Source organism: Melospiza melodia, chromosome 1 (genome assembly GCF_035770615.1).
Source record: "Melospiza melodia melodia isolate bMelMel2 chromosome 1, bMelMel2.pri, whole genome shotgun sequence".
NCBI lineage: Eukaryota > Metazoa > Chordata > Aves > Passeriformes > Passerellidae > Melospiza > Melospiza melodia.
The window spans coordinates 52166939-52192547 of NC_086194.1; the positions used below are offsets into that span (position 1 = coordinate 52166939).

The following is a 25609-nucleotide window of genomic DNA, read 5'->3' on the forward strand; positions in this document are numbered from 1 at the left end:
CTACGATGGCTACCATCCTTCTAGGATCTTATGTTTATTCTTCTGTATTTAGTGACCAGTGTTAAACACTTGCAACTCTAGTTTATTTTCTCTGATTACTTCATTCACTCTTGGTAAAAACTGGTGTATTCATTTGGGCTACACGATGCTGTTTCAAACTGGAGAGCTGAGGTACATGTAGTGGCTGTGGAGGAAAATTAATGAGAAAATAGAGAAATAATTGCAACAAGCTTTCAAGAAAAGTATTGCTAAGTATTCAGGGTAAAAAAAAAATCCTTGCATTTTTTACATTCTTCAGAATTGTGTAAAAACACTGCATTTCCTTTTGCAAATCAGAATAAAAATCACATCTGTATATCATTATATGTGGCAAATGTGTCACCAGGATCTGTCACCCAGCACTTTCCCTCTCTTGCTAGCAAACACACCTTTACTGAGGAAATAAGCTCTAATGACAAGGAATGACAACTTGGAGGCGGAGGGAAGGATGGCGACAAAAAGCCCAACACCTCTTGGGCTGAACTGGTGTAGCTAAGCCTTCAATCATAGCTCTGGCAGCCTTTCACTCCTTCCCAGGGTATACTGGGGCAAATTGACTCACTGGGGGCTTTTGTTGCTACTTTTCAGGATTATGGAAGAAAACGAGCCAGTCAGATTGCATTCAGCCTGATCAACCTTTGGAGATGTACACTCTAAGTTATAATTACCTGTCTGCTATTATGAGGTGGTTCCTTACATATACATAGCTTCTAGTCTTGGAAGCTACAGATTTAATATTAATTTCAACCTCTAAGTACATGAAAGAAATACTGCATCTAGGTGTCTTATGGCCCTCCCTGGAAGTCTGCTGTAGAAATTTCAGAATATTGGATGGAAAGGGTACAGTGAGCTAAGGTGAGCCAGAACATGTTTGACTCTGTTTCTTTAAGCAAAGGGACTTGAATAATTTGAAACTTCTTTCATATCCTGTACAAATATATTGTTCATAGCACTAATCTGAAAAGCACAACCAAGTAAAAGTGGACTTAATTCCACATTATTTTTATTAAGATGGATAATTTTTTTAAGTGTTTTGTTGTGCAAACTCTGACTAGAGCCTCAGTCTTGCAAACAGTTCCACACAAGTGGTCCCATTGTGCAGTAGACTATTCTCATGCATGGTTATGCCTGTGGATGCTGGCATTTGCAGGATCACAGCCATTTTTGCTAAAATTATTTTTCATCTTTAAAGCAAATCACTTCTAATGAAATTACATAAGCTTGATAGCAACCCCATCACCCAGGCTGGATTTGCAATCTGTTTTTTTAAATTATGGAATTTAATTATTTTTCTTCTAATATTTACTATTGAATTTAATTTTTATTTTGTTTTTATCACTTCAACATCCTAAATTTCAGGGATTCACTAGAATGTGTCACATCATTATAACCTTTATTATTAATTATTCACAGTAATTACTGAGTTGATGCAAACTTCATTGGGAAATTTAAAGTACCAGAAAATCTGGTGGTGATACTGTTTTACTCTTTGGATGTTCTTAAAATAAGTCAGAGTCAACAGATTGCAAAAATATGCAATTACAAAGTTATTAAAATGCAGATTTTTGGCAGGAAGCCACTGTAGTCTCCTGTGTTCACAGCTGCCTATTTACAGCAGAACGGCCCTGAGCAGCCTGTGGTGGCTTCTTTGAGCAATTACAGCTGATGGGTCAGGGCAGTGGCCTCTCTGAGGACCAGGTTCAATAACCTTTTACCTCCTGGGTCATAGGCTTCACTCAAATTTTTTTTTTAGGCAGGAGGAGTTGGCATGGACCAGCATCTTTTGTTCCCTGTCACGCTGACGATACGTCCGGGGTGCCTCTCCTGAGACTGTGCATGTACTGTACCTACATCTACACAGATGGTTCCTCAGATTGGAGTGTAGACCATTCAGCAGCATAAATTTTGAATTACATTTTTGAGGTCAGTGTAACATGCATTTTCCCCAGTCGGAGCTGCCTTTAATCATTGCTGCCTTCACAGTTCTCTGGGAGCAGGGCATACTGGAATATTAACAAAGTGGCAGATGCTTTGCTTTAATGAAGAAATAAGCACTGTCATTTTACCTTCATCCTATCCCCCATAATGTCACTGGATGCCCCAGTGATTTTTTCTTTCTCTCTGCACAGTGACTTGGGAACAAAAATTATGACCCACTTAGTGAAAAAAAAACTTTCAAAGTTGATGCTCAAAGGGTTGTGTGCAGACACTCAACACCACTGCTGCCAGCCAAAAACTGCTTTGCCTGTGGTTTAGCATCCAATATGTGCTGGATCTTTCTCAGTGTCTATTTTTGCAAGGTGCTCAGAGTATGGACTTCTATTATTCATTTGTACAGCTTCTCCCAAGAAGCAAACTTCCTTTCCTCCATGAAATTATGAGACTGGCACAAGCCATGAAAAGGAGGAGGAAGGTTATGCAAAATAAGGTATGTAGCATCTAAACAACAAGAGTGAGCAAGTCATCCTTGCTGTGAAATTGAAGTGATGTTCTCAGAGTATGGAGAGGCAGAAGTCTGCATTGTTTGTGATAAAGTATAGTGAGAGCATCTCCCCTTCTAAAGCTGTCTTGTGATGTTGGGGGCTTGCTGGCTGTGTGAAGCAGATGCCATCAATATCACAGAGGGTCTGTAACAGTATCTAGCAGGACAAGTGACATTTAGGGGTTCAAGATTGAAACAGAGCAGGACCAATAGAGAATATATTAGAAATGGTTGATGTTATACAATCCCATTATATATGGGCCTACCTGGTAATACCTTAACTTGCTCCTCATAGAAATACCTTTCTTCTCTCTCAATAAAATCCAGTCTTCATTGGCCCAAAAAAATGTGTTCACCCTTTTCATAGATTTTCTTAGCTGATAATGCAGAGCCTAAAACTTTAAAGACATTGTCATCATTTAAAAGGTGTGTGTGTCCTGGGAAACCTGTGTGGGCAATAACAGAAAATCTTACATTGATTTCTTAGAAGGAGGAAGATGCAGGGGAAATCCCAACAGAGCCCTTAAACCTCCGCATGGGTGGTGCATTCTGTGTTACCCAGGGGGAGGTGATTTGAGGTTACCGTGAGGAGGCAGAAGTAGATCAGAAGAGCTTCATTTTGAGGCTCCCTGGAGTTGCAAACATGCCAGAGGAACTGCAGAGATGCCAAGCAGTGGTGTCACTGAATTGTCCTTCCCTGTGCAGGGGTTCCTGGGCCATCTCAGGAGGCAGTTTGGATGCCAGCACCTTGGCACTGCTTTAGTTTATGCCTTTAGCCACAGCCCCCCAGGCAGTTCAGCTGAGTGGAAGTGGTGAAGCCAATGTGCTTTTCTTCCACCCTGGTGGACCATCTCCTTGGCTGCAGAATGAAACAGTGAGAGAAGGAATCCAGCAGGGATCCTCCAAGGATCCAGGACTGTACGCTCAGGAGCAAAGGCACAACACCCTTGCTCTTGGTCATTTGGTGCAAGCATGATGCAATTAATGCCCAGGTCATGGACTCAATCCCCATATGGCCATTCAGTTAGGAGTTGGACTTAAATGATCCATCTGGGGCCCTTCCAACTCTGTGATTCTGTGATTTGCATAAAGGGCACTCCACTGATTCCTGTTTTGTGGATGGTGAAGTGTGCCTCTAAAGACAGTGGTGGGCATTTCCTATGCTGCTGGTTATCACAATTTTCACATGTGGGAAGAATACTATAAAAATCAAAACTGATTTTTAGGTGTGGAACAAGATGATGCACTTCCCTTCATAATTTACTCCCAGGCACTTTCATGTATTTTTTTTCTCCTGCAGTTTTAAATGTCCCAAAACAAAAGAACATTAAATATGGGGCTCAGCATCTGGTACCATGCAGAGGACTCATCCAGAGGGATTGAGGAATGAGATAAAGTCTTTGCTATATACTGTAACTTAGAGACTGAATTGCCACAGGAGAAAAGACAGGGGATTGGAGTGCTTATCCAGAAGAGAGTAGGTTTTGATTCCCAGAGAAAATAAAGAAAATAACTGCAAAGCAGGTTGGGTATGGGATTTCAGGAGCTCTTGGGCAGGTGAGTGATGATGCTGGAACCAGAAAAATGTGTTGTGATCAGGGAGAGAAGAGGAGCACAGGGTGCTTGAGGAGATACAGGGGCAGGCTGATGGCACTAAACATCATGTGCTCCTGCATCAGTTTGATTTTACAGAGTAAACTGCAGCTTTGGTCATTAGATATAGTTTAGAATTAGACCAAGATGGAAGGAGGCAAACTTGCTTAGTATTCAGTAGGCCCCTGTCTGGGTGCTCTTGCCCATTTTCTCTTGAAGTAATCTATTACCACATCTCAAGAGAAAAATGACCCCAGTCTAAAGATTAATAGAGCAGTATGTGGACGTTTCCAGTGATGTGTATGAAACTCAATTTTTTTTTGTTGCTGTATGCACTGAAGTGTCCTTTATCAGCAAATCTCTAGATCTTAAAAAGTAGGCTGCTTATTGGAGAGGGCAGCAGGCAATTTAGGGCACATGGTGTTTTCTTATGACAGGAGCGTTGCTGTGAAGTACAGTAATTTATGTTGATAAATTGTGGCCATCAGAATGTCTTAAACACTTCATAGGATGAATTTCTAAGCATACATCTCTCATTTTAGCAGTGGATGGATAAAAAAGAGGTATTTGTTTGAGAAATTGGGAAAAAGATAACTCTTGCTTGTACTATTTCTTGAAAAGTAGCAAGGGACTTTCATGTGTTCCTAGAATCAGCTCATTGCTATTGGGGTCAGATCAACCCAATTGTGGTTTAATGTGACAAGTTAAGGAACTTTCCTCCTTCATAATGAAGTTGCAACAAAACTGAAGGAGCCCATATAGTGTCAGGACTGAGTAGTTTTTGAACACTAGATCTTTCTTAGCAAAGGTATTTTGGTTTTGAAGTTCTGTATGCAAGCCAAAATGTAACGCTTTTTATATCAGGAATTAGACACTGTGGGGTCCATATGTTATTTTTAGAGGTTGCAAATTTCTCTGTCTTTTTTCTATCATTTTATGTGGTCAAAAGTTTTAAAAGGAGTTCTTTGGACTTCTATTCAGTACAGTACAAGGAGGGTGCTGAGGTTGCTAATGGTAAGTGTGAGTTAAGCACATGATTTAGTTCCTCTCTGAATTGTAGCCTGCAGAAATGAGCAGTGAAGTAGACTGAGCAGATAAGGTCCAAATTAGATATGAATTTACCCTAAAGATGTGTGCATGTGTCTTCCAGTTGCAGTTGTTCCTGAACATGGTAGTGAATGTACTCAAGTGGCCTGAAGATTTGTACTAATTGAACCCCATATCCCTAAGGAATGATAGAGAGACACCCCAGGTGTTTTCAAAGCAGGAAATATATTCAAAGTTTGACCTGTCATGACCCATCTTGACTTGCAGATCTTTTGCAGAGATGACCCTGGATTACAGAGGTTTGAATTCTAGGGTTTTCAGAGGGATGGATGCTGAAATTAGTCCCCTTAGCAATTAAAACGTTTTGAGGAGAAGTTTTGCTGCTTTAGTGCATTATGATTGCATGCAGAACTTGTTAAAATACTGATATTAATGCTACATCAAAGTGAGTGTGCTGTGGCATGTGGTCTGATATTAGTAACTGTATAAGATTGGGATTTAAACAAAAACTCCCCAAACCATTTGTTTGTGTTCTGGAAGAAAAGGTTTCTGTATTGGCAGACAGACAACTACTGTGCATGCCATTTCCTAACCTTATCTCCTATGACTTTGTTGTACTGAGCTGCTTGCATATGGGCAGCAGGAGCAAAATTACAGCATAACCTGTGTACTAATGATGGAAGGCCCCTTAGGCTGAATGCAAGCATGGCATATTATTATGAGACACTTGCAAAGCTTTCCAAAAAGCAGCAACAAGGAGTGATTTCTAGCATGCCTTCTGGAGCTCTGGAAAAGGGTCTTTTTACTCATAACTAAGAATAAGAGCCAGTTGGGATTTGTTCAAATAAGCCCTTTCCTCTTTGATTTATAATTACTATCTCTAGTTTTGCCACAAGTGTCTTCAAGTTGTTATAATTTCTGCCCCTCCCTTTTTCTTTTCCCCCAAGATTTCAGCTTTCCATGCCAGTGGTCCAGAACCTAAGAGTCTGCTGAAGATAAACTAAGATATAAACTAAGATAGGATGTCTCTTGGGCAAATACCTCTCCTAAAGCAAAAGAGTGAGAGACTCCACATTTTGAGTTCATTTTTCTAGTGGAAGGAAGCTTCTCTGGTTTTAACTTTTGTTTCAATACAACAAAAAAAAAAAAAAAAAAAAAAAAAAAAAAAAAAAAACACCATGCTGATGGAATCAATTACAGCCTTTTCTTCTGTTTTCAGACCCAAACTCAAAAAGCACTAAAGCATCAGTGCACTTTTGCCTGATACCTGGCAATGTAATTGCATCATTCACTAAAAATTGCAGCTGACTTCACAGTGTAGGGAAGAAGGAAATGAGAAGCTGGCAGGCAAGTTCTGACTCACCTTAAATGTGCACATGAGGAGCACAGTGTATCAGTGGAAGTGCAGATGGGACCAGACCCTGGGGTTTCTCTTCACATTACATGGCCTGTTCACAAATGGGAAGGGGGGGTACACTGTCAGCCTCCTACACTTATTAATTGTTTTCTGTTTGGGGAAGATTAAGTTTTGAAGAAAAACATCCAATAATCACTGGGGTACTATTTATATCATCATAAACTTGTGTCAGCTTAACTGTCCTTAATAATGATTATTATTATAAAACCCAGCAACTCTTATCTGCCCCCCCCCCCCCGGTACACATCCTGTGGTAATGAGGAATTCTCCTTCTTTTTCCTTCTCCCTTCTGCTTCTTCACACAATACCCAGCTCAACTCAATTTTCCCCTCCTCTTCTCCCCTAGCTGTCAATCACTGTCACATTACTTTGCATCATATGCATCAAGTTTTTCCATCAAGTTAGCCAATTCTTAAGCTGCCTTCCCAGAGGCTGCACAGATTGTGCAAGCTGGAGGAGCTGAGGAAGGAGTAAACTGGACAATAACAAAGGCTCCCAGAGATGCCTCTGCCTGCCAATCTCTCCTGCAAGCATACACAGGGTGCTTTATATAGGCCATGCCTCCAGGGCCAGAATCGTGTGTGAGCTGGGCCAGCAGACCTCCTGTCCACACCATAAATCACAGCAGGGAGGGGGAAATGGCTCATTGCCCTGCATCACTGAGGTTGTCCGTTCTGTGTGCTACAAATTACAGTGTTGCATTCAGCATCCCCTGACTTCTGAAGCCTGTGATTCAAGAGAGGGAGCAAAACTTCTTAGCAGGAGTGTTTACCTGTGGGCAGCAAAGGTTAGGCTAAGAAAGCTGCACGTAGTGAGTTTAGACAGCTACAGCAAGGCGAGCTTTCCAAGGCATGCTTTTTCTACTGTTAAATCTTTGGTAGTTTTCCTTCCCTCTCCCAAAATGATAGATTTGAGGGACTTCTCTGTTCTGAAGCATTGTTTTCAAAGCTCTCCATTTCCAGTATAGTTTTTCTGTGAGACTTGTGTAAGGCATGCTTCATGGCTGACTGACTTCAGGTATAACTGAGTAAGAGCTAACTGCAGTATTCTGGCCTTCCTTAAAGGTCCTGTGCTTTGCTGGAGAATGCTATGGCTATTTATGGATACCCTTTCAGAGCAGCAGAGATTTATCTCCCTGGCTGCCAATGATATTAGAAGTTGTTTAACTACATTTTTGCTCACAGCTTTTAAACATGATACTTTATTGGTCTCTTTTATGCTTAAGTAGCTATAAATCAGCCCTTCAAAATCTGCATCATCCAGGTTCCACTCTTGCACATGACATGACAAACCTCTTGCCATGTTCTGACCTCAGTGTTGCAAGGCTCATCAATATCAGTTCTGTACAGAACTAGCAAGGTTCTCCAGTTCTTCCTGGAATTATTGGTGTTTAACTCGGTGTTTTCTAAACCCACCCTCCAGTAAGCTCTAAGCTCTTATCAGACTTTATTCCTGATTTTGGGCTTCATGGTGAAGTGCTTCCCTAGGTCTCATGAAGGCTGCCTTGTAGTGGGCACACATGAGATTTTATTTTGATGGTCTTGAAGCAAGTCTGCCTGTTTCTAGAAGAGCAGTGCTGCCTATTCTGGAACAGACACACCTTTTGGTAGGTGGCCATGCCTCAAATTACAAAGTAGATGCATCTGTTCAGAGATCACCAGGCTTGATGTTGGGTTCAAAGCTTGCATGAGACATCTCTAGGTTCTGGGGCTTATCTCAGGGTTACACCAACTTCTTCCTCATCACTGGATGTCTTGTAGTGGTATGTAACAATATCCTTCTAAAACTGTGATATTAAGAAGAATATGTGCCTATATTCACATCTTCCAAGAGGTCGAATAGAGCTGTAGGGCTCACTTGCTTCAAGACTTCTGCATTTGGCTAATTATGAAGTGTCTAGTCTGGTTAAAATATCTGAGGATTAATCTTCAGATATGTCACTATGTTCTTAGGTATTTCTGTTTACTTTGCAATCAAGTAGATATCAGAGATGGAGTGTTTTCTGAGTGTTGTTAGAATAGTACAGCAAAAAAGTGCTATTTTTTTATCCTTTTCAATACTTCTAAGGAAGGTGTCAGTTTAAGAGGAATTTAAGCTGCTAGCATTGTTTCTAGAACTAACAGAAATCTGTAATAGTAATTTAAAGTTTGCTTTTCCTCTGAGATAATTTTGCTTTGACCAAAATTTTCCGTATCTGTAAAATGAAAAAGTATTTCACATCTAGTGATTTTAAATAATCAGTGAGATAGTTTATGTCAATGAAATTCTGTTATGTATCATATTTTTTTGTGAAGTGACTACAAAACAAACAAAAAACCAACCAAACAAACAAAAAACAAACAAAAAGAAAGAGTGGAAAATATTGAGTACAGCAAATGGCCAGGATGGCAAAAACAATGTCAAACAAGATTCAATTATATTTCATAGAATCATAAAACAGTTTGGTTTAGAAGACAGACTTTAAAGTTTGTTTAGTCTCAGCCCCACTGCTGTGGGCAGGGACACTTCCCACTAGACCAGGTTGCTCAAAACACCATCCAACCATGGCCTTGAACATTTCCAGGGATGGGACATCCACAAGTTCTCTAGGCAACTTGTTCCAGTGTCTCACCACTTCAATTTTGATTTCAAACTATAATTCAGAAATGTAGCTTTCTTAGATGTTGATAGGAATGTTTCTCCTACAGTATGCCCCAGACACTGATAATTAATGAGGAATTACAAATGTTTCAAGATGACAGTAATTTCAGGTAAGATAAGGAACATTCTAGGCTAAAGACAGACTAACCTTATGGAAGCTCCATGAGCCTAAAAAAATAGGCTGTTTCAGGATGTATTTCCTTTCTTGGCAATTGCAGCCATCATGTTCTTTTAACACCAAGTGCTGTTGGCAGCAGGCAAGCTGTAGTGTAGTTGGTGTAGTCCTTTATTTTTACATGTCACTGTTGGATTTGTAGTTCCTTTTCCTTCCCACTTCTTGCAGTGTGCTAGGGTAGTTTATTGGTAAGTTAAAAGCCAATGTCAAGTCCTCTGTACAGTAAAATTGAGAGCCTGCTGACATGCATCACTGTGCCATGGCATGACTGTTGCAATCCATCTTGACCAGTGTGTTTGAAAGTTGAGCTACATATAATCAATTGCACTCTTAAAACTTTAATGTCTTTGGCTGCACCATGTAGCACTGCATTAATTTGGTGGTGCATTCAGCCTCTGCGTTTTGGGTCCAAGGGCTTACACCCCCTGGCCTGGGCAGTGCCTGACACGGCGCTGTGTGATTGATGCAGAAGCCTTTCCTCCCTCTCAGCCTGGGCAGAAAGCTTGCTGCAGCCCTGCTGAGGCACTCCTTTCTAGAGAAGAGGAAGCCAAAGAAAAGATCCCCCAAGCCACTGAATCCTTGCAGGGGGTCTGGAAGTGCATGGCATGTTTCTGAATGAAAGGGATGAGTAGCTGAGCCGGTTTGCAGAGGGGAGAAGAGAGTAGAGGCAGGGCTAAAAAGGCTTTTCAGGTCAGGAGGAGGAAGCACACCAATATGAAGAGCACTGTTCATATTGGAAATCATTACTGGAAATCAATCAGATTTTTTTTCAAGAGTGCACAGCCAGCTAACAGATTCTCAGAAGCAAGTTTTCCAGTTGAATGAAGTTTCTGACAGTCAATGACTTAGGACTTGTCTCTAATGACAAATCTCTTTTTTTTTTTCATTTTGGGACAAACATTATGTAGGTGCTGTTTGTATTCAGCAGCATCAGTAACAAATCTTAACCTTGCATCCATGAAAAAAACCACTGTAAAAGCAAACAGCCAGGAACATTAAATGAGCCATATGCAATGACTTACTAATTCATATACATGGCAGATACCCCTCCCATGGCCTTCCTGAAGCAAAGGGCTCTAATGGTGGGTGAAGTGGAAGAAGTGGGTAATACTAGCTAAAATAGGCTGTGCTGTGTCATAAGTTACATTTTTGTTAGATTTTTTTTTCTGAAAAGCTGACTTTAAAGCCTAGAAAGAAGGGAAATGAAAGATGCAACAGGCAGCACTGTTTCAAAAGCACTCCTTTATTTTTTGGAGGACGTGAGAGCCATCTAATCCAATTGAGTGCCTCTGAACTATAAATAGTGTAGCTTGCAGTCTCCTGTCAAATCTCATGTTCTGTCTCAAGGGTTGCAACACATAAATGGTGCTGGACTCCAGGGAGCAAGTTTGGAGGAGCTGCAGTTCCATGAATGTCAACAAATGTAAGTTTAAGATGCTAGTTTGAAGATAAATGGAATAGAATTAATAAGCAGCAGTAATGGCTTTGTAATTGAAATAATATACACATTAGAGGTACATAGGGTGTTAGTAATCATATTAATTATTTGTTAACAGAAAGGCAAAGTAATAAAATGAAAAATCAAAAAGCTTAGTTGTTCACATGCAACAGGAAGGGGGACATTTTGTAACAGAAATAATTGCTTTTGCTTCATCCGCAGGGTGATGCTATCTGTGTTGAATTGTTTTTTCTCAAGAAAGCAGAGCAATCTAAAATTCTAAGTATAGAATATACTTAGAATTATACATAGATATATACTTAGAATATACTATACAGCAATAGTAGGGCTGAAAATAACCACATTTTAGAAACCTCATACAGCATCCCTCCCCAACACTGAAAGGAAGCACTGCTGCTAGGAAGGGTAAAGATTAATGGAATTACTTTTCTATCAGAAGCATAATACTCTTTATTAGTTAGTTATGTGTGCCTAGAATAGATCAGCTGTCAGGGAGAGCAAGTAGATGAACATGTACCTTGTGAGCTGTCAGGAGCACATCAGTGTGGGTTTTTTAAATAATAATTACCCTCTTCCAGAGAAATATTTTAGACAGAAGCACAGCTGCTTTATTAAGGGTGCCTTTTGTGCATAGGGATGAATATTCCAGTTTGTTCTCTTCATTTTTTGTGTAAATATAATACCATATTTACATAAAACTCTGCTAGGAAATGGTGCCATTCGCTGTTAAAGCTTGCATAATAAAATTGTTTGTCAGGGATTTAATTTGGTTGAAGTTTGTTATTTGTGCTAGCAGCTCAGAGGGTCTGCAGCTTGCTTTCAAGCCTGGCAATGCCCTTGCCCCTAGCAAGCCATAATGCAAACAGCTGTCCTGGGATTCAGCGTGGCAGGGCATGGATCTTTTCTTGCACCTTGACCATTGCTCAGAGGTGAAGGCAGCTGTTTGCTTCCCTGTGGTCAGCGGAGCTCTTTGAGCACCAGATCCACCATTCTGGCGCAGTTCAGTATTCTCTCTGGTCTGGCAGCTTGGCTGAGGTCTTGGAGCAAATAACTCTTGCTGGTCAATAGGGTGTGGGTCTCCTGGGGGCCACCCAGGAGTCTGAATGGAGCAGCTGGGAACGAGGTCAGTTCTGCTGGGAGCTGGACTTGGCAGGGGCAGGGTTTAAATATGCAAGGGACCCCTCTGTGGTGGGTTGACCCTGGCTGGATGCCAGGTGCCCACTGAAGCCTTTCTATTAATCCTATCCAAAAATGGACAGGGGAGAGAAACTATAGTGAAAGCTTCATTTATAAGGACCGGGAGATAACACTCACTGATTACTGTCATGGGTAAAACAGGCTGAACTTGGGGATATTAATTCAGTTTATTACTAAAAAAATCAGAGCGGGATATTGAGAAATAAATTGCAAAAACACTGTTTCCTCCTCACCCCTCCCTCCTGCTCAGGCTCTACCTCATCCTCACTAGCAGCACAGGGAGACAGGGAATGGTGGTTATGGTTGGTTCATCACAAGTTGTTTCTGCCACTGCTGAGGTGGAGGAGTTCTTTTCCTGCTCCAGTGTGGAGTCCTTCCCACAGAGACAGTCCTCTGCTAATTTCTCCAGGAGTCCATCCCACAGGCTACAGTTCTTCACAAACTGCCCTAGCCTGGGTTCCTGTCACAGGCTGCAGTCCTTCAAGGACATTCTGCTCCAGAGCATGTCCTTGGGCATGGGTGCCCCAGAGGGTCACAAGCCTTACCAGGAAACCTGCTCCGGCATGGGCTCCCCTCTCCATGGATCCACAGATCCCTGCCAGGAGCCTGTTCCTGCATGGGCTTACCCCAGGTTCACAGCCTGTTTGGATCATCTACCTGCTCCGGCCTGGGACTCATCCCCAGGCTGCAGATGGATCTCTGTATATCCATGGTCCTCCCTGGGCTGCAGGGACACAGCTGCCTCACCATGGTCTGCACTATAGCCTGCACAGGAATCTCAGATATGGCACCTGAAGTACCTCCTGCCTCTCATTCTTCACTGACCTTGTTGTCTGTGAAGTTGTTCCTCTCACACATTCTTGTTCCTCTCTGGCCACAATTATATCTGTGTGCAATAACATTTTTTTAACCTGTCTCAAATCTGTTGTTACAGAGGTGTTACCATAATTTCTGGTGCTCAGCCTTGGCCAGCAGTGCATCTGTTCTGGAGCTGGCTGGGGTTGGCCCTGTTGTACTTGGAGGAAGCTTCCAGCACCTTCTCACAGAGAAGTCACTCCTATAGCCTCCTGCTACCAAAATCTGGCCATGCAAACACAATACACCCTCCCAGAGTTCAGAAGGTCTACTTTGGTCTTTGCCATTGTAACTTTGCGTGCGGGAGTTAAGGACTGAGACTTGACAGAGCTTTGTCAAATCATATTTAATTTAATTTTGGCACTGAAGCCCAGTGATGGAGCAATGTGTGCAGTAGAACAGGACTCGGGATATGGTGCTGAGCTAGTGCTGGCAGCAGCAACAAGAAGACAGCCTGCTTAGATTTGTTTTTCAGGGCTGGCTAGGAACTGGCTTTAGATCAATTCCCTTAGGAAAATCATATCCCCATCACAGAAAGCAGAGAAGTGCTAAATTCTTGGGAGACTTGCTGTTGGGGACTCGTCCTACACAGTGGTAGGCGATATAAGCAGCTGGCCAAGACTGTTGTGAAATATTTATGGCATTGCTGCTGTTCTCCTCCATGGAGTGATTGAACGAGATCCTCGTTTCACCCAACATGTATATGTATTTACTGAGCAAATATCCATATACCAATATTTCACCTACAGGCCGAGTTTGATTGATACAGAAATAATCATTGTGTCTGTACATTTTTGCAAATGATGAGAAAAATGGTATGCATACAGAAGCTGAAAAACTTGTATTATGAATGTGTTTTAAAATCCTCTTTTACTGCTTCTTCTTGCAAATATAGTAATCGAAATGTGACAGGATTTTGTAGGAGTCCAAAGAATAGAAAGGAAAAATAATTAACATTGTGTTCTCTTCATAACCAATATCACACTTTAAAACCTGTTGAAGGATTATAGGGGTTTGTGAAAGAGTGTTGTTTTTTTTTTTTTTTGATTTGTATATGAAGTGCTGGAAAATTACTGTAGCTAGAGGTGACTTGTTGATCTTGGTCAGTCCTGGATCTGGGTGTGCTGAAACACTTTTCTGGTGCTATGTTGTTCAAAGCCTGAGTACATGGATGTAGTCACCTAGACCTGAGATTTGGGTGAGGAAGATTCACTGTCCTTCCTCTTCCCATCTCTCCTCCCTGTTTCCAACAGCCCAGTCATGAGGAATGTAGGGGGAATTTCACTCCTTCTGCAGCACTGTCTGTGGTCAATTGCTAGGATGATTTGGATATCTTTCTCTAACAAATTCAGTAGATTTCACTGCTACATGCATCATATCAACTTGACAGTGTAGCAGCTTTCAAAATAGCAAGTATTTTTAGGTTCTTTGCTGTCATGTCAAACCAGAGCTTCAGACCTAAATGCTGTGACAGAACACCATTGTTTTGAGCTAATCTCAGGTTTCAGTGTTGCACCAGATTGCCATCCTCAGCTTTGTGTGACTAAGTAATGCCTCTAAAGATGACAATGTAATAGGATGATGTGTGCTATGAGGTGTCTTATGGACAAGTTAGCAGTAAGACAATTCATTAGCTGATGCATCTCAGTGTTACTCTTGCCCTTTTTCTCATGAGAATAGTGTTCTTTATCTCACAACACGAAGTAGAGACAGACCAAAATAGCAACAAGTTATTTTGTCTGGCTTATATGCAAAATCTCTACAGCAGCGACTGTCAAAATGAAGCTACATTTTATTTCTGCAGCTGTTTCCTCAGTGCTCTAACACTATTATTAATAGTACCTGTCACCTGTACAGCACCTCAGAGTTGTTAGCAGTTTGAGAAACATACAAACTTAGTGGAAAGCATCAAAAATTAAGTAAACACCCTACTTCTTACTGGCTAGACTCAATTCTAAAAATAACTTTGTAGCCTGGCTTTGCCTTTAGCTTAGTGAAACAGCTATTTCTCTGACTTACTTTATGGTTTTGCTAGATCACTCCTGTTACAATTTCATCATAACATCTAGACTAGAGAGGCACTACTGAAAACAGTACGTAGAGTTTCCTTGTTTAACTTTCCAGGCCCCTTTAATTAAGTTAAGATGCTAATGTGATTTTGAACAAACACAGAAGCACATCTTGCTGGTAGTGCTAAAATCCTGCTAATAGCTGTAGAAACTCCATACAGTTAATGATTCTTGTTGATCTTGGTGAAGCAGTAGCAGCAGCAGAGACCTTAGTGTAGAAAGCAGTTTTTCTTAGAATCATTTTTATCAGCTAATCATTTTAAATTGCCACCAAGCGGGTGATGTGACAGGAAGACTTTGAGCTATTCTTGCAGTACTGCCATTATTACAAAGCTGGAAAAAAATACGTGGAGGAAAAAAAAAAGTGTGCTGAAAATAAATTTGAAAACTTCTGACATTCATTTGCATTTCTGAAGGCTCTCTCAACATGAGTGGTTTCTATCCAGGGTAGAACACACAGTTCTGTTATTATATTTTTTTCTCTTTTTAAATGAAATTGTGAAGCTTTGACAGCCCTTAAACTTTTGTTGTAGCCTCCTAAAATCCCCCCAGTGTGAGGCCAGGCAGCCTGTGCTGCAGAGCCCTGGCCAAGAGTTTTTGCCAGCACCTAAACTGGTGGAAAAGCCACCTGGCCCTGCCTGCTGGCCCCCCTCCCTCCCACATCCTCTCAACCCTTTCCTAAGTCTGCTTGTATGAATGCATTGAGATTATAAAACCATTGTTCTGTGCCACAGAACCAGGCACCCAAAGCTATAATGGTTATAAAAAATGCCCAATGCAGTTTCTGCTTATTCCAAACTCCCCTTAGCCCTGAGGGAATCTGACTAGCAGGGTAGTCAGCCCCTCCCAGCAGACTCAGCAAGCCTTTGTGGTACTTCTGTTGTATCACTATTGAAAATAGTTCATGTTTTACTGTAAATTACTGTTATTTGCAACTTCTAGTTTCGCAGTTCCCACTGCACAGAGATCAAGCACCCAATTTTTCCTTTGTATCCATCAGTGTAAATCAAGATTAACTCCAGTGAAGTCAGCCTAACCACAAGTGTAAACCTAGGAGGAATGGAAGGAAGATCAGCCTACAATCTACTTGGGATTTTTATTTGTAAATAGCAAAATTAATGCTGCTGTTCTGCAGACCCAGGGTGACCTGCAAAGTACTAGCTCATGCATTACTAATGTATCTCCATTTAAATGCAGATTTTTGCTCCTAACAGAACTTCAGGGAAATCCTCTCCAGATAAACTGTAATAGGATACCAAATGGTGATTCAATATTTCACTTTAGCTTGTGTTTCAGCTTATTGATCTTAATTTTCTATCATTTTGATGCAGCATTTGCCTAGGGAGAAGAGTATTACATTCACTATAATACGGCTTTTAATTAATAATTAATACTTTTAATATTCCCCACATTCATGTCAGCAGTGGCAATCTGCTTGTATTCCTTCCCTTGTTTCTATTTTCAGTGGTGAAAACCAGCAAGGTGTGACTTTACATATTTCAGGAAGTAATTGAGACACAGTTGAGGAAAGGCAGCATAGCATAAGTATCACAGTGTCCATGTGGGACATGCTTCACATGATAGTCTTTGGTCCTGAGCCATTTGTGGTGACAATAGTGAGACCCTGACACAATTTGGTTTTGCCATATATGACAAGTTTAGGAAGAAGTTTTTCTCTGAACAAATTTAGGATGAAGTTTTTTCTCTAAACGTGTCTCCCTCGAGCACTACTTAAGTGCAGCTTCTAAGATGTAAATGAAATCTTGATTGGATTGGTTTTTTTTTTGATAGATAAATTCTCTTTTCTGCACTGAACTTTAAGTGTCCCAAATAGTACAATGGAACATAGAAATTATAAGTCTACTAGATTATGAATAGATTCATTAAGAGGAATTACCTGATGTTGAGAGTATTTTTGCAGCACTTGACATGATGACCTCCAATCTCGTTATAACTAGGCCACATTATTTCTCAGTTTCCAGGCTGAAAGCCAGCAGCACAAGGATTACAAGCAAGGCTTACTGTACCAGCCACTCAAAAATAACTGACTTTCAGTACCAGCCACTCAAAAATAACTCCCTACTGTGGTAGAAGAATAACTAGGATGAAATTTTAAAATAAAATTTTAGGTTTTGGGTTTTTGATTATTTCTGTAATTTAATTACCTATAGGGTGCATTCTGCTGCCATTTCCAAATGTTGTTCTTGCATCCATAAGATTAATGAATTTTCAAAATTTTACCTCTGAGGTTAACATTTTTCATATAGCATCCTAGGATTTGTATACTTTTTTTTAATCATCAGAGTAAGAGCAATAAAATAGTGCCAGTCTTGTGGTTACTGAGATCTCTTCTGTCATGTAATTTGGTCAGCAAAACGGGTGTCTAAGAAGTAGTGATCTTTGTGATTATGCTCCTTTGGGAAGCTCACCTATATGCCCTCAGTTTTCTTCTCTTAAATTGTGTCCAACATTCTCAAACCCTGGCAGATTGAAACACCATCTAAACAAAACAAAAACTGTTAGAGAAACATTCCTCCATCAAAGTCAGTCCTCTCCATGCCCATGTTTAGGTCTGAATAAGTGATGTGCTGCAATCCATCAGGCAGAAATTTGTTACTGGTAAGAACACGAGACACACCAAAAAAAAACTGTCTCATGGTAGATTTTGTTGGGTGAGGAGTTTGGGGGTGTGGGTGGATATTGGTGTGGTTTTTTCCCTCCCCCTCCATAAAAAGGCAGGAAAACCCTTTGCTTCTAGTATTGGAAGAAGTCCTTGCTGACTTGGTAAATGGAGAGTAATGATAAAATGGTATAGCTACAGTGGAGAACTGGGTATTTTTCTCAGCAACAATCCATTATCAGTAAACTCAATTTGATCGGAACTAAAGCACTCAACAAAACTTCTAATGGTGAGGGGTATTTCAGTTAATCACTTATGGGTTTATCCAAATCAAGTCTTTAAAGTGACTACTATTGGTCAAAAAGAAAGCTTTCAATGATCCAAAATAAGATTTCTTTTAATTAGAAAATTATAGAATTTCCAGAGGTTTTGAGTTTTGGATTTTTTTTTTTAATTGCAGTGTGGAATCCTTTATTAAAATTTGATTTGCTACCCAATTATAGCAAAACTATTTACTAAATAGTAGAAAATAAAAAGGTGCTTTTCTTCAGAATCTGTATCTTGAAAAGTAATCTCAATAGTGAAAATGGGTGTTGTAATAGGTTGGGGGTTTTTTTCCCCAAGACATAAGTTCTTGGTAGGACTTAACAAAATTAAAATTCACTTTTAAAAAAAAGGAATGGATCGGGTGTGAACTGATAAAACTTACCACTTCTTTGACCTTGTAAACTTCCATCAGAATGCATGAAACAGCAGGAAGTTTGCCTAGCAGCAGTAGGTTTGCACATCCTCTTATTTCCTTTACCAGCTCAAACCTAGGTTTTTATAATAATTACTGTTCATTTATGGAATGGAAAACATACATTTTTAATTATGTTAGTTGAAATGTTGGCTAGTGTGAAACCAAGTGCTTGGAATTGGTCCATTTGAGCCACGTGAATCAGCAGTACTGTTTAACAGTTTTTGCATTTTTTTTCATTTCACTATTTCACACTATGATCCTCACCCAGCATAAAACATGATAAAGATAAAAGGCTCCATCTAGTGGGCTAGAATTTTCTATTGAAAGGGGAAAAAAAGGCTCTCATTTTCACTTGATTTTATGCACTAAGAAATACAGCTTTATATTTTGTTTCATTAAGCTGCCATGTTGTTGTTAATTCTTGCCTTCTGCAGAGCCATTATTTTATATGCAAAGCTGTGAAACATTAAGTATTATTCTGAGTCTTAAGCAAGAAGCAATAAATGATACTAAACGAGTGGGTTCATACAGTAGTTCATCAAAAAAGTTCTTCCTCCCCACCCCCTTCAAGTTTCAATATATAGTAACCAAAAGAAGGTAATTTGTGTGTCAGCAAATGTTTTAAAGTATTTAAGCTTCTTTCCTACTTAAAACTCACTGGAAACACTCATAGCTTGACCACAGCACTTAACAGAGTATTTTGGGAGTATTTTTACTCAGGGAACTCTACCCATGTTACCTCAGCACTAAATGACTTGTTTACCTGCAATTTGGGAAATTTGTGTTTTCTGCCAAGACACAGCCCCTGTGGCCTCTGCTGTCTTCCAAAGGCAAACACCAAAACTCATCCATCCTGGCATCTGTCTAGGAGCCTGTCTGGTACTGGTGTGTGTCCAAAAGCATCCTGACAGAATCTAGCTCCTTTATTTTAGGTACACAATTGATATAGTACAGTAGTACTGGGGTTTTTTTCTTTTCTCCTTGCTGGATTTCTGCACTGCATAGCAGTTATGCTCCCAGCTCCTGAACTTGAAATGGCAGGATTCTTCCATTTGCAGTAGTGAAACTTGGGTGTTACTCTCATGCCAACAAATTCAGCTAGCAGCTGAAACCTCCTCTTCAGTTCACTTCAACCTAGTAACAAATGTAGGAGCAGGAATAAGTAGAGCAAGCACAGATTTGGCAGAAGAGACACTGAAATACATAGCCTGGCTTTTGTCTGAACATCCTTCCTTTTAAAGCAATAGAGCCTGGCAAGATCAGTTCCCCCTGTGCAGCTTCCAGCAAGGGCCAGACAGTGCATGCATTGTAGTAATGCACTACACCCAGGTTTACTACAGCCAGCATTCATATCCAGCACTGGAAAATGTGTCTCTTGTGCAAATCACAAAATAGAGCTTACTAAGTTGTTTTGCACTCCTTTTGACCAAAGGGAGAACTTCCTTTGCATTAGGTCACTTAATAGCAAATCCAGAGGATTTTTACTTTGGTAGCAACGCACAATTTGGCAATTCTGATAGGTCACACAGACTTGCTGATCTTCCAGAACAATCCTCCCCAGCTGCAGCTGTCATTGTATCCTCCATGGAAATGTTTTTCTGAGCTGCCAGTGGGAAAGAGCTGTCATTTGGCTTGTTTTACAAGCCTAATCAGAGGATAGTATTAGAGTTCTTACTCTGAACCTTCCTATGAGCAAGGACTACCACAGAACTGAGTAGTTCTAGAGTGCCTTTAAGGAAGCTGATATGTTTGTAACATGCAAACAACACTATCTCAAAAGGGAAGAAATGAAAAGCAGAACTTAAACTGCACGGTTTGCTATTTGTTATTTCTAATGTACACAAACACCTACCTCACATCCAATACAAGTAAAGATTCAAGTCCCTTAATTCGAAGTTGCTAAATATCACTTTTCACTGCTGGCCTTTGTTTAGAACTGTTCATGTTTTAAAAGATTATAGGCTAGTTGCTGAGCTAAAGCAAATCCCAAGTTTGGAACTACAGTAAGATTCTCTTTGTTTTACATTAAATACCTTTTCTAGCACTAGTATTTGAACTGATTCTGATGAAATACAAATTTCCAGATGTGAAACTCTGATGATTATCCAACACACTGCTTTTGTAATAACCTGCTGTAAATTCAAACTGTTAATTTGGGGATTAATTTATTGCCTCTTCAGGTCATTGAAAAATCTCATACAAGCCTTTTAACTAGGTAATGTTTATCCAGTTTGAATTTATTCAGCTACTTTTTTGTTCTTTGTGGGAGCAGTGGTCTTTCAAATCAAATGCACTGAGGTCTTTTTATTGTTGTAGAGAACCACTCAGTCTCTTCCTTACTTTTCACAGCTAACCAGGTGCTGAAGTTTGGAACACTCGTCAGTACTTCCAACACCTATGACGACTCCGGGATTGTGACCATCGAGACGGACAAACCTCTGCTGTGGACAATGGCTATCAAGAGCTAAGATCAGCTACAGCTGCCTTTTCTGATCTGACACGACTCAAATTACTACAAAATTTCACTGAATTGAGACAGGAAAGCTGCTGCATGATGGAAGCAGGCACTGATTTTCTGTATTGAATGAAAAAGAAGTCTGAAATAAAAGTCACTTGAGATTGAATCAAAATTACTTGCTGTAATAGAGTACTTCATTCTGGTAAATCTACTTAATCAGAAGATGCATGAGCAGCCACTCAGTACAACCACAAACCAAAATGAATATAAAGAAACTGCTGCTGCTTATCTGGTTAGTGCAGGCTACTTTTACAAAATTTTTATTCCAATACTAAACTATTTTTCCTGTCCTGCCAAAAGGAAATACGGTATCCAGTTGCACACAGTATAACTGTATCACAAGGTGATAGCACTAAGATTAACTAATCTCATTTTTCTGTCCTGGTTTGTAACATATGTAGGTGCTGGTGAAGATTTCTCAAGAATAATAATTGAACTTTTCTACTTAGGAAGCAAATTAGTGTACTGAAGAAGCTTCAGTTTTGCTGTAATACCAGTATCAGATGTCCCAGTATTAAGTGCTTTAAGTCTGTAGCAGAAGTACCCTTGTGCCTTCTGCAAATACCAAATGCTTACAGTAAGATTTTTGAAGTGAATGAAATGTCTTAATCTCAATCTGAGGAGGAAAAGCATTGCATCTACCAGAGTTTTTGCAGGCTTAGTTCTTAAAATCAAAATATGCAATAACATAAAATAATAGAAACTTCCAGGTCAACATGCAGGGGGCCAATACAATTCTATGTACAGAACAGGATCCAAAATGGGTATACATCCTATCCAACAGTGTGAGCAAGTTGTGGATTTGCTGAAGGACTGCTTAGTGTCTCCGACAACTAAATTATCCTCAAATGCTGTATCTCAGTAATCAATTATGTTTGGGTTTTTTAATTATGCCATCAGAATAAGGACTGGCAATGCAATTTCTTTGTTTGACATGAGGTTTTTTTCCTGTCAAGTACATACTATAACCTAGCATGACTCCCAAATGCAGAAAGGAATTAGTGATAATTATGGTGATTCCAGAAATTGACAGGAATTCCCATAGACTCTTACACCACTTGAAAGAATAGAGAAAGGCTGTTTTCTTGCAGTCTGCTTTAGCTAGAACAATGCTGTTCCAAAGCTTAATTTACTGCTTTGTAAACATCTCCTGGAGAGAGGTCATACAGCTGTCCCCCATGGAAGCTTTCACTATTTGACTGGAGAAAACCTTAGGCAACCTCATCAGAATGCAACACTGACCCAGCATCAAGCAGGACATTGGACTAGAGATCTTCCAAGCCTCCTTCCCACCTGAATGATTCTACCACGGTTAAAAGAAGTAACAAAACAAGTAAAGCACACAACTACTATTACAGAAAAAAAAAAAAAAAAAAAAAAAAAGCAAGCCTGCAGACAGGTATGATCACATACACTTAAAAAAAGTAAAAGACGACAAGAACGTTTGAAAACGCAAACTGAGCTTGTTTAATATCAAACAAATTAAAGCTGTGAAATCACTGCAGCAGGTGTCACAACTGTCTTCTTCATGATGAATATTCAGCCACCTCTGTTGAGAGAACAAAGTAATCGGTTTCAACTAATGAACTGTGATCAAGTGATCCCACCTAAAATCTTACTTTATCCTCCCACCACTGCCCTGTTAGGACAAGCATTACAGCTTACTTCCCATTTTCAAACACTCCTTGCCTAGATGACCACTCTTACAGGTATAAGGGAGTCACATATTATGGACACAGAATGGTCTTTAACCTCTTCCAGTGCTGGAGAGGGGATCACATTAGCTCTGGAGAATATGGTACTGTTAGTATGTCACTACCATGGGGCCAGTCAACCTGAAGTTCAAATTCTTCATGATGTAATATTCATTCCAAAAGGCATTTTACAGGATGCAGTTAGACATAAAACAATGTTTCAAACATATATAACAGTCTGTAAATTAAACAAGGCCAACCTTTTTCTGTGCCCTGTCATCCTACAGCATACCCTCTCAGTTTTCTTTACCTTACCATCCATCCATTTACTTTGGATACCCAGACTATGAACTGGAAACAGTAAGAGCATTTGAGATCCAAATAGGGTAATTGTTCTGTGGGCAAACATACACTGAGGAACTGGAGATCAAAATATCTAACATTCAGTTTTGAAGCAGCATACTCAGAGAAAACCTTGAGAACTATGGTTCTAATACTTTGCAGCATGCTGAATTAAGATAAAGTTCATTAACATTGCTCATAAAGTCCTTTAAATCAAGTAATACTTGTCATATTACACTAAATGCACAGACACTAAACCAACATGGGTTTTATAGGGCTCACTGATGTCCTCTGTTTAAAACTGAACAGGTAAAAATGTAGTGAAACTGAAGGCCATATTCACTTACACAATTATATTGTTGATTGGGATATGGATCAATTTGACAAAGAAACCAATAAATCCCATTATTGCAAAGCCTATTGCTGTTGCCATAGCAATCTTCTGGAACTCTGCAAAATAACAAGAAAAAAAAATTTGTTAGGATGTCTCATGTATGGCATACATATGTGCACTGCAGAGACCAAAGGAGAGATCTCTCTTTACAGAACTATGTTAATAATGAAACACTTCAAAGTCTGCACAGATGCTGAGAAACAAACCCACTTTTTCCACTTTTTTAGAAAACAGGTGAGATTTTCAATGAGAAGATGCAGATTTCCACAAAGAATGGCTGATCACAAAAAATACCCACAATGACAATGCATAGAACATTTATCCCATCACATTTCCTTTACATCCCTACAAGCCCTGAAAATAATCTTTAATACAGCATCAAAAATAGAAAATCTGTATTTATGCCTGTCACAGGAGGACAGCACTGTAAGACCCCACAAAAATTGAATACTTGGATATTTTCAATTACTTTAGGACAGCAACGATGAAGTTGACAAAGAAGGTCAACAGCCCCTCAGAAACCTGCCAGTCTGACAAGGAATGAAGTTCCTTATGGATCTCAATAGCAAACTTAAGTCCCAGACCTGTTCACTCTGAGCATGTGAATAAAGCACCGTAACTTGCAGAGGACCAGCTGCATTCTGGTTTTAGTTATAGCTTCTCCCCAGGGCCTCTCTAGTCCAAAACCTCCTCTTCCCTAATCCCAGTGACAAAATTGTTCCTGTCCCAATCAGGAAATACTGGCAACTGTGGAGCACTGAATTTCATCTACTTAACCTCACTCCTAAAGTGAATTTTAGTACCACTCACACACCTACATATGTGTGTTTATTATACCCAGACCCTTAAACACATTCACATTTAGACAACTACAGCTCAAGTTTAAATCTCATACTGGCAGCTGGGAAACATCCACAGCAAACAAATCAACAGAAGTGACACATGGAAAGACATGTGCTAAGACACAAGACAAAATAAGGACTGTGTTCTGGTTTATTGTGTGCTTTACCTTTCCTGTCAGGCTTGGTGCATCTCTTAACAAGTCGTATGGAATCTTTCACAAACTGACGGCTGGGTTCCACAAATTGCATTACCTGATCCATGATTGCCTGCAAAGACACACACATTTAGCATTGATGGCTCCACATACATACTGAAAACCAGATTTTTTTAATTGCATTAGTAGCAGTTACCTACAAAGTTTGTTAAAGGCTTAAGATAACCTAAAGTGTCACATTCCAACCTAAGATACTTCCACTTTGCAGGAAATGAAGACACTGTTTCACTAAATAAACACGAGGGCCTATTTCTGACTGCAAAAGAAAAAAAATATGGAAAACTGTGCCTTTCAGCCCAGAAGAGGAAAACAGCCCCATCACAGTTGGGCTTTCAGCTCACGCCCTACACCGTGTTTCTGAGAACACCACCAAAGGCGTACATAGACAAAAGTCGCCGGTTTGAGGGGACACCCACGCCAAAAGCTGCTGGGGGCTGGTGAGCACGGACAGAGAGCGCTGTGCCCGAGCCTTATCCTCACAACAGGCGTGTGCCGGCATTGCCCCCGCACGCAGGACACCACCGGCGGGATCTGCTCCCACTAATCCATACGGACCCCCTGGTAGGAGCTGGCAGAGCCTGGCAGAAGGCTCCCGGTGTGATGCCGGCCCCTCTCGCGTCCCAGCGACCCCCTTCCCCCTCGCTGCGGCCGAGATCCCCCTGCCTGCCGCAGTCCCGACAATCTCCCATCCCTGGCCCCATCCCAATCCCCGCTGCCCAGCCCCGATCCCCGTCTCCCAGGGCCGGGGAACACCCGGGGGATCCCCAGGCCCCCGAGCCGCCCTCACCGCCCTCACCGCGGGCCGAGGGACACGTCGCACTGAGCGGCGGAGCGCGTGACGTCACGGCGGCGGGCGGGGCGGGGTTTGGGTGGAAATGGAAGGGGTTTGGGGGCGGGGTTTCGCTCGGGTTTTTTTCCTCCTTTCCGGTTTCCGGGGCCTGGCGCTCCTCCTGCCGCGCCGGCGGGGCGGGCACAGCCGTGAGGGCCGGTCCGCCCCCGCAGTGCCTCTGCGGCTTCTGGCAGCGCGTCTGCTTCCCGCGCCCTTGGAGCCTCGGGATCCCGAGGTGTCCTAGCGGGAAATTAAGGGGAAAGGTGCCACTGTTTTCCCAGGGACAAGGATGAGAGGACGTGTTCTCAAGCTGTGCCACGGGAGGTTTAGGTTGGACATTAGGAAGAATTTCCTCATAGAAAGGGTGATTAGATATTGGAAGGCTGCGCAGGGAACTGGTGGAGTCGCTGTCCCTGGAGGTCTTTCATTAAGGACTGGAC

The 25609-nt window shown here is 40.9% G+C and overlaps 2 protein-coding genes across 4 annotated transcripts in view; one reads left to right on the forward strand and one right to left on the reverse strand.

The window, feature by feature from the left end:
- TPK1 (thiamin pyrophosphokinase 1) overlaps positions 1-20965 on the forward strand; it is a 302807-nt gene extending 281842 nt beyond the window's left edge. The window contains exons 8-9 of one of the 2 annotated variants that reach the window (XM_063158004.1): positions 1793-1962; positions 20685-20820. In XM_063158004.1, the coding sequence (XP_063014074.1) occupies positions 1793-1941 (149 nt within the window). In that variant the 3' untranslated portion in view covers positions 1942-1962; positions 20685-20820. Of the gene's footprint in view, positions 1-1792; positions 1963-20684 lie in introns of both variants that reach the window. The other variant, XM_063158005.1, reaches the window with a different exon arrangement.
- Positions 20966-22296: 1331 nt separating this feature from the next.
- SEC61G (SEC61 translocon subunit gamma) lies at positions 22297-25216 on the reverse strand. Of its 2 annotated transcripts, XM_063158022.1 has the most exons (4): positions 25137-25216; positions 24293-24392; positions 23237-23339; positions 22297-22402 (listed from the first exon to the last, which is right to left on the reverse strand). In XM_063158022.1, exons 2-4 carry the CDS (start codon positions 24384-24386, stop codon positions 22393-22395), a joined length of 207 nt encoding a protein of 68 aa, XP_063014092.1. In that variant the 5' UTR covers positions 24387-24392; positions 25137-25216; the 3' UTR covers positions 22297-22392. The 2 variants fall into 2 exon arrangements, with proteins under 2 accessions (XP_063014092.1, XP_063014085.1); XM_063158015.1 differs by lacking the exon at positions 25137-25216 and having other exon boundaries at positions 24293-24413.
- Positions 25217-25609: the final 393 nt, after the last annotated feature.

Excerpts from the sequence above, each read along its gene's own strand:
- SEC61G (XM_063158015.1), bottom strand. The coding sequence starts at position 24,410 with ATGTGTGTGTCTTTGCAGGCAATCATGGATCAGGTAATGCAATTTGTG. Across the intron at positions 23,340-24,292 it reads CACCAAGCCTGACAGGAAAG|AGTTCCAGAAGATTGCTATG; the intron begins GTAAAGCACACA and ends GTTATTTTGCAG.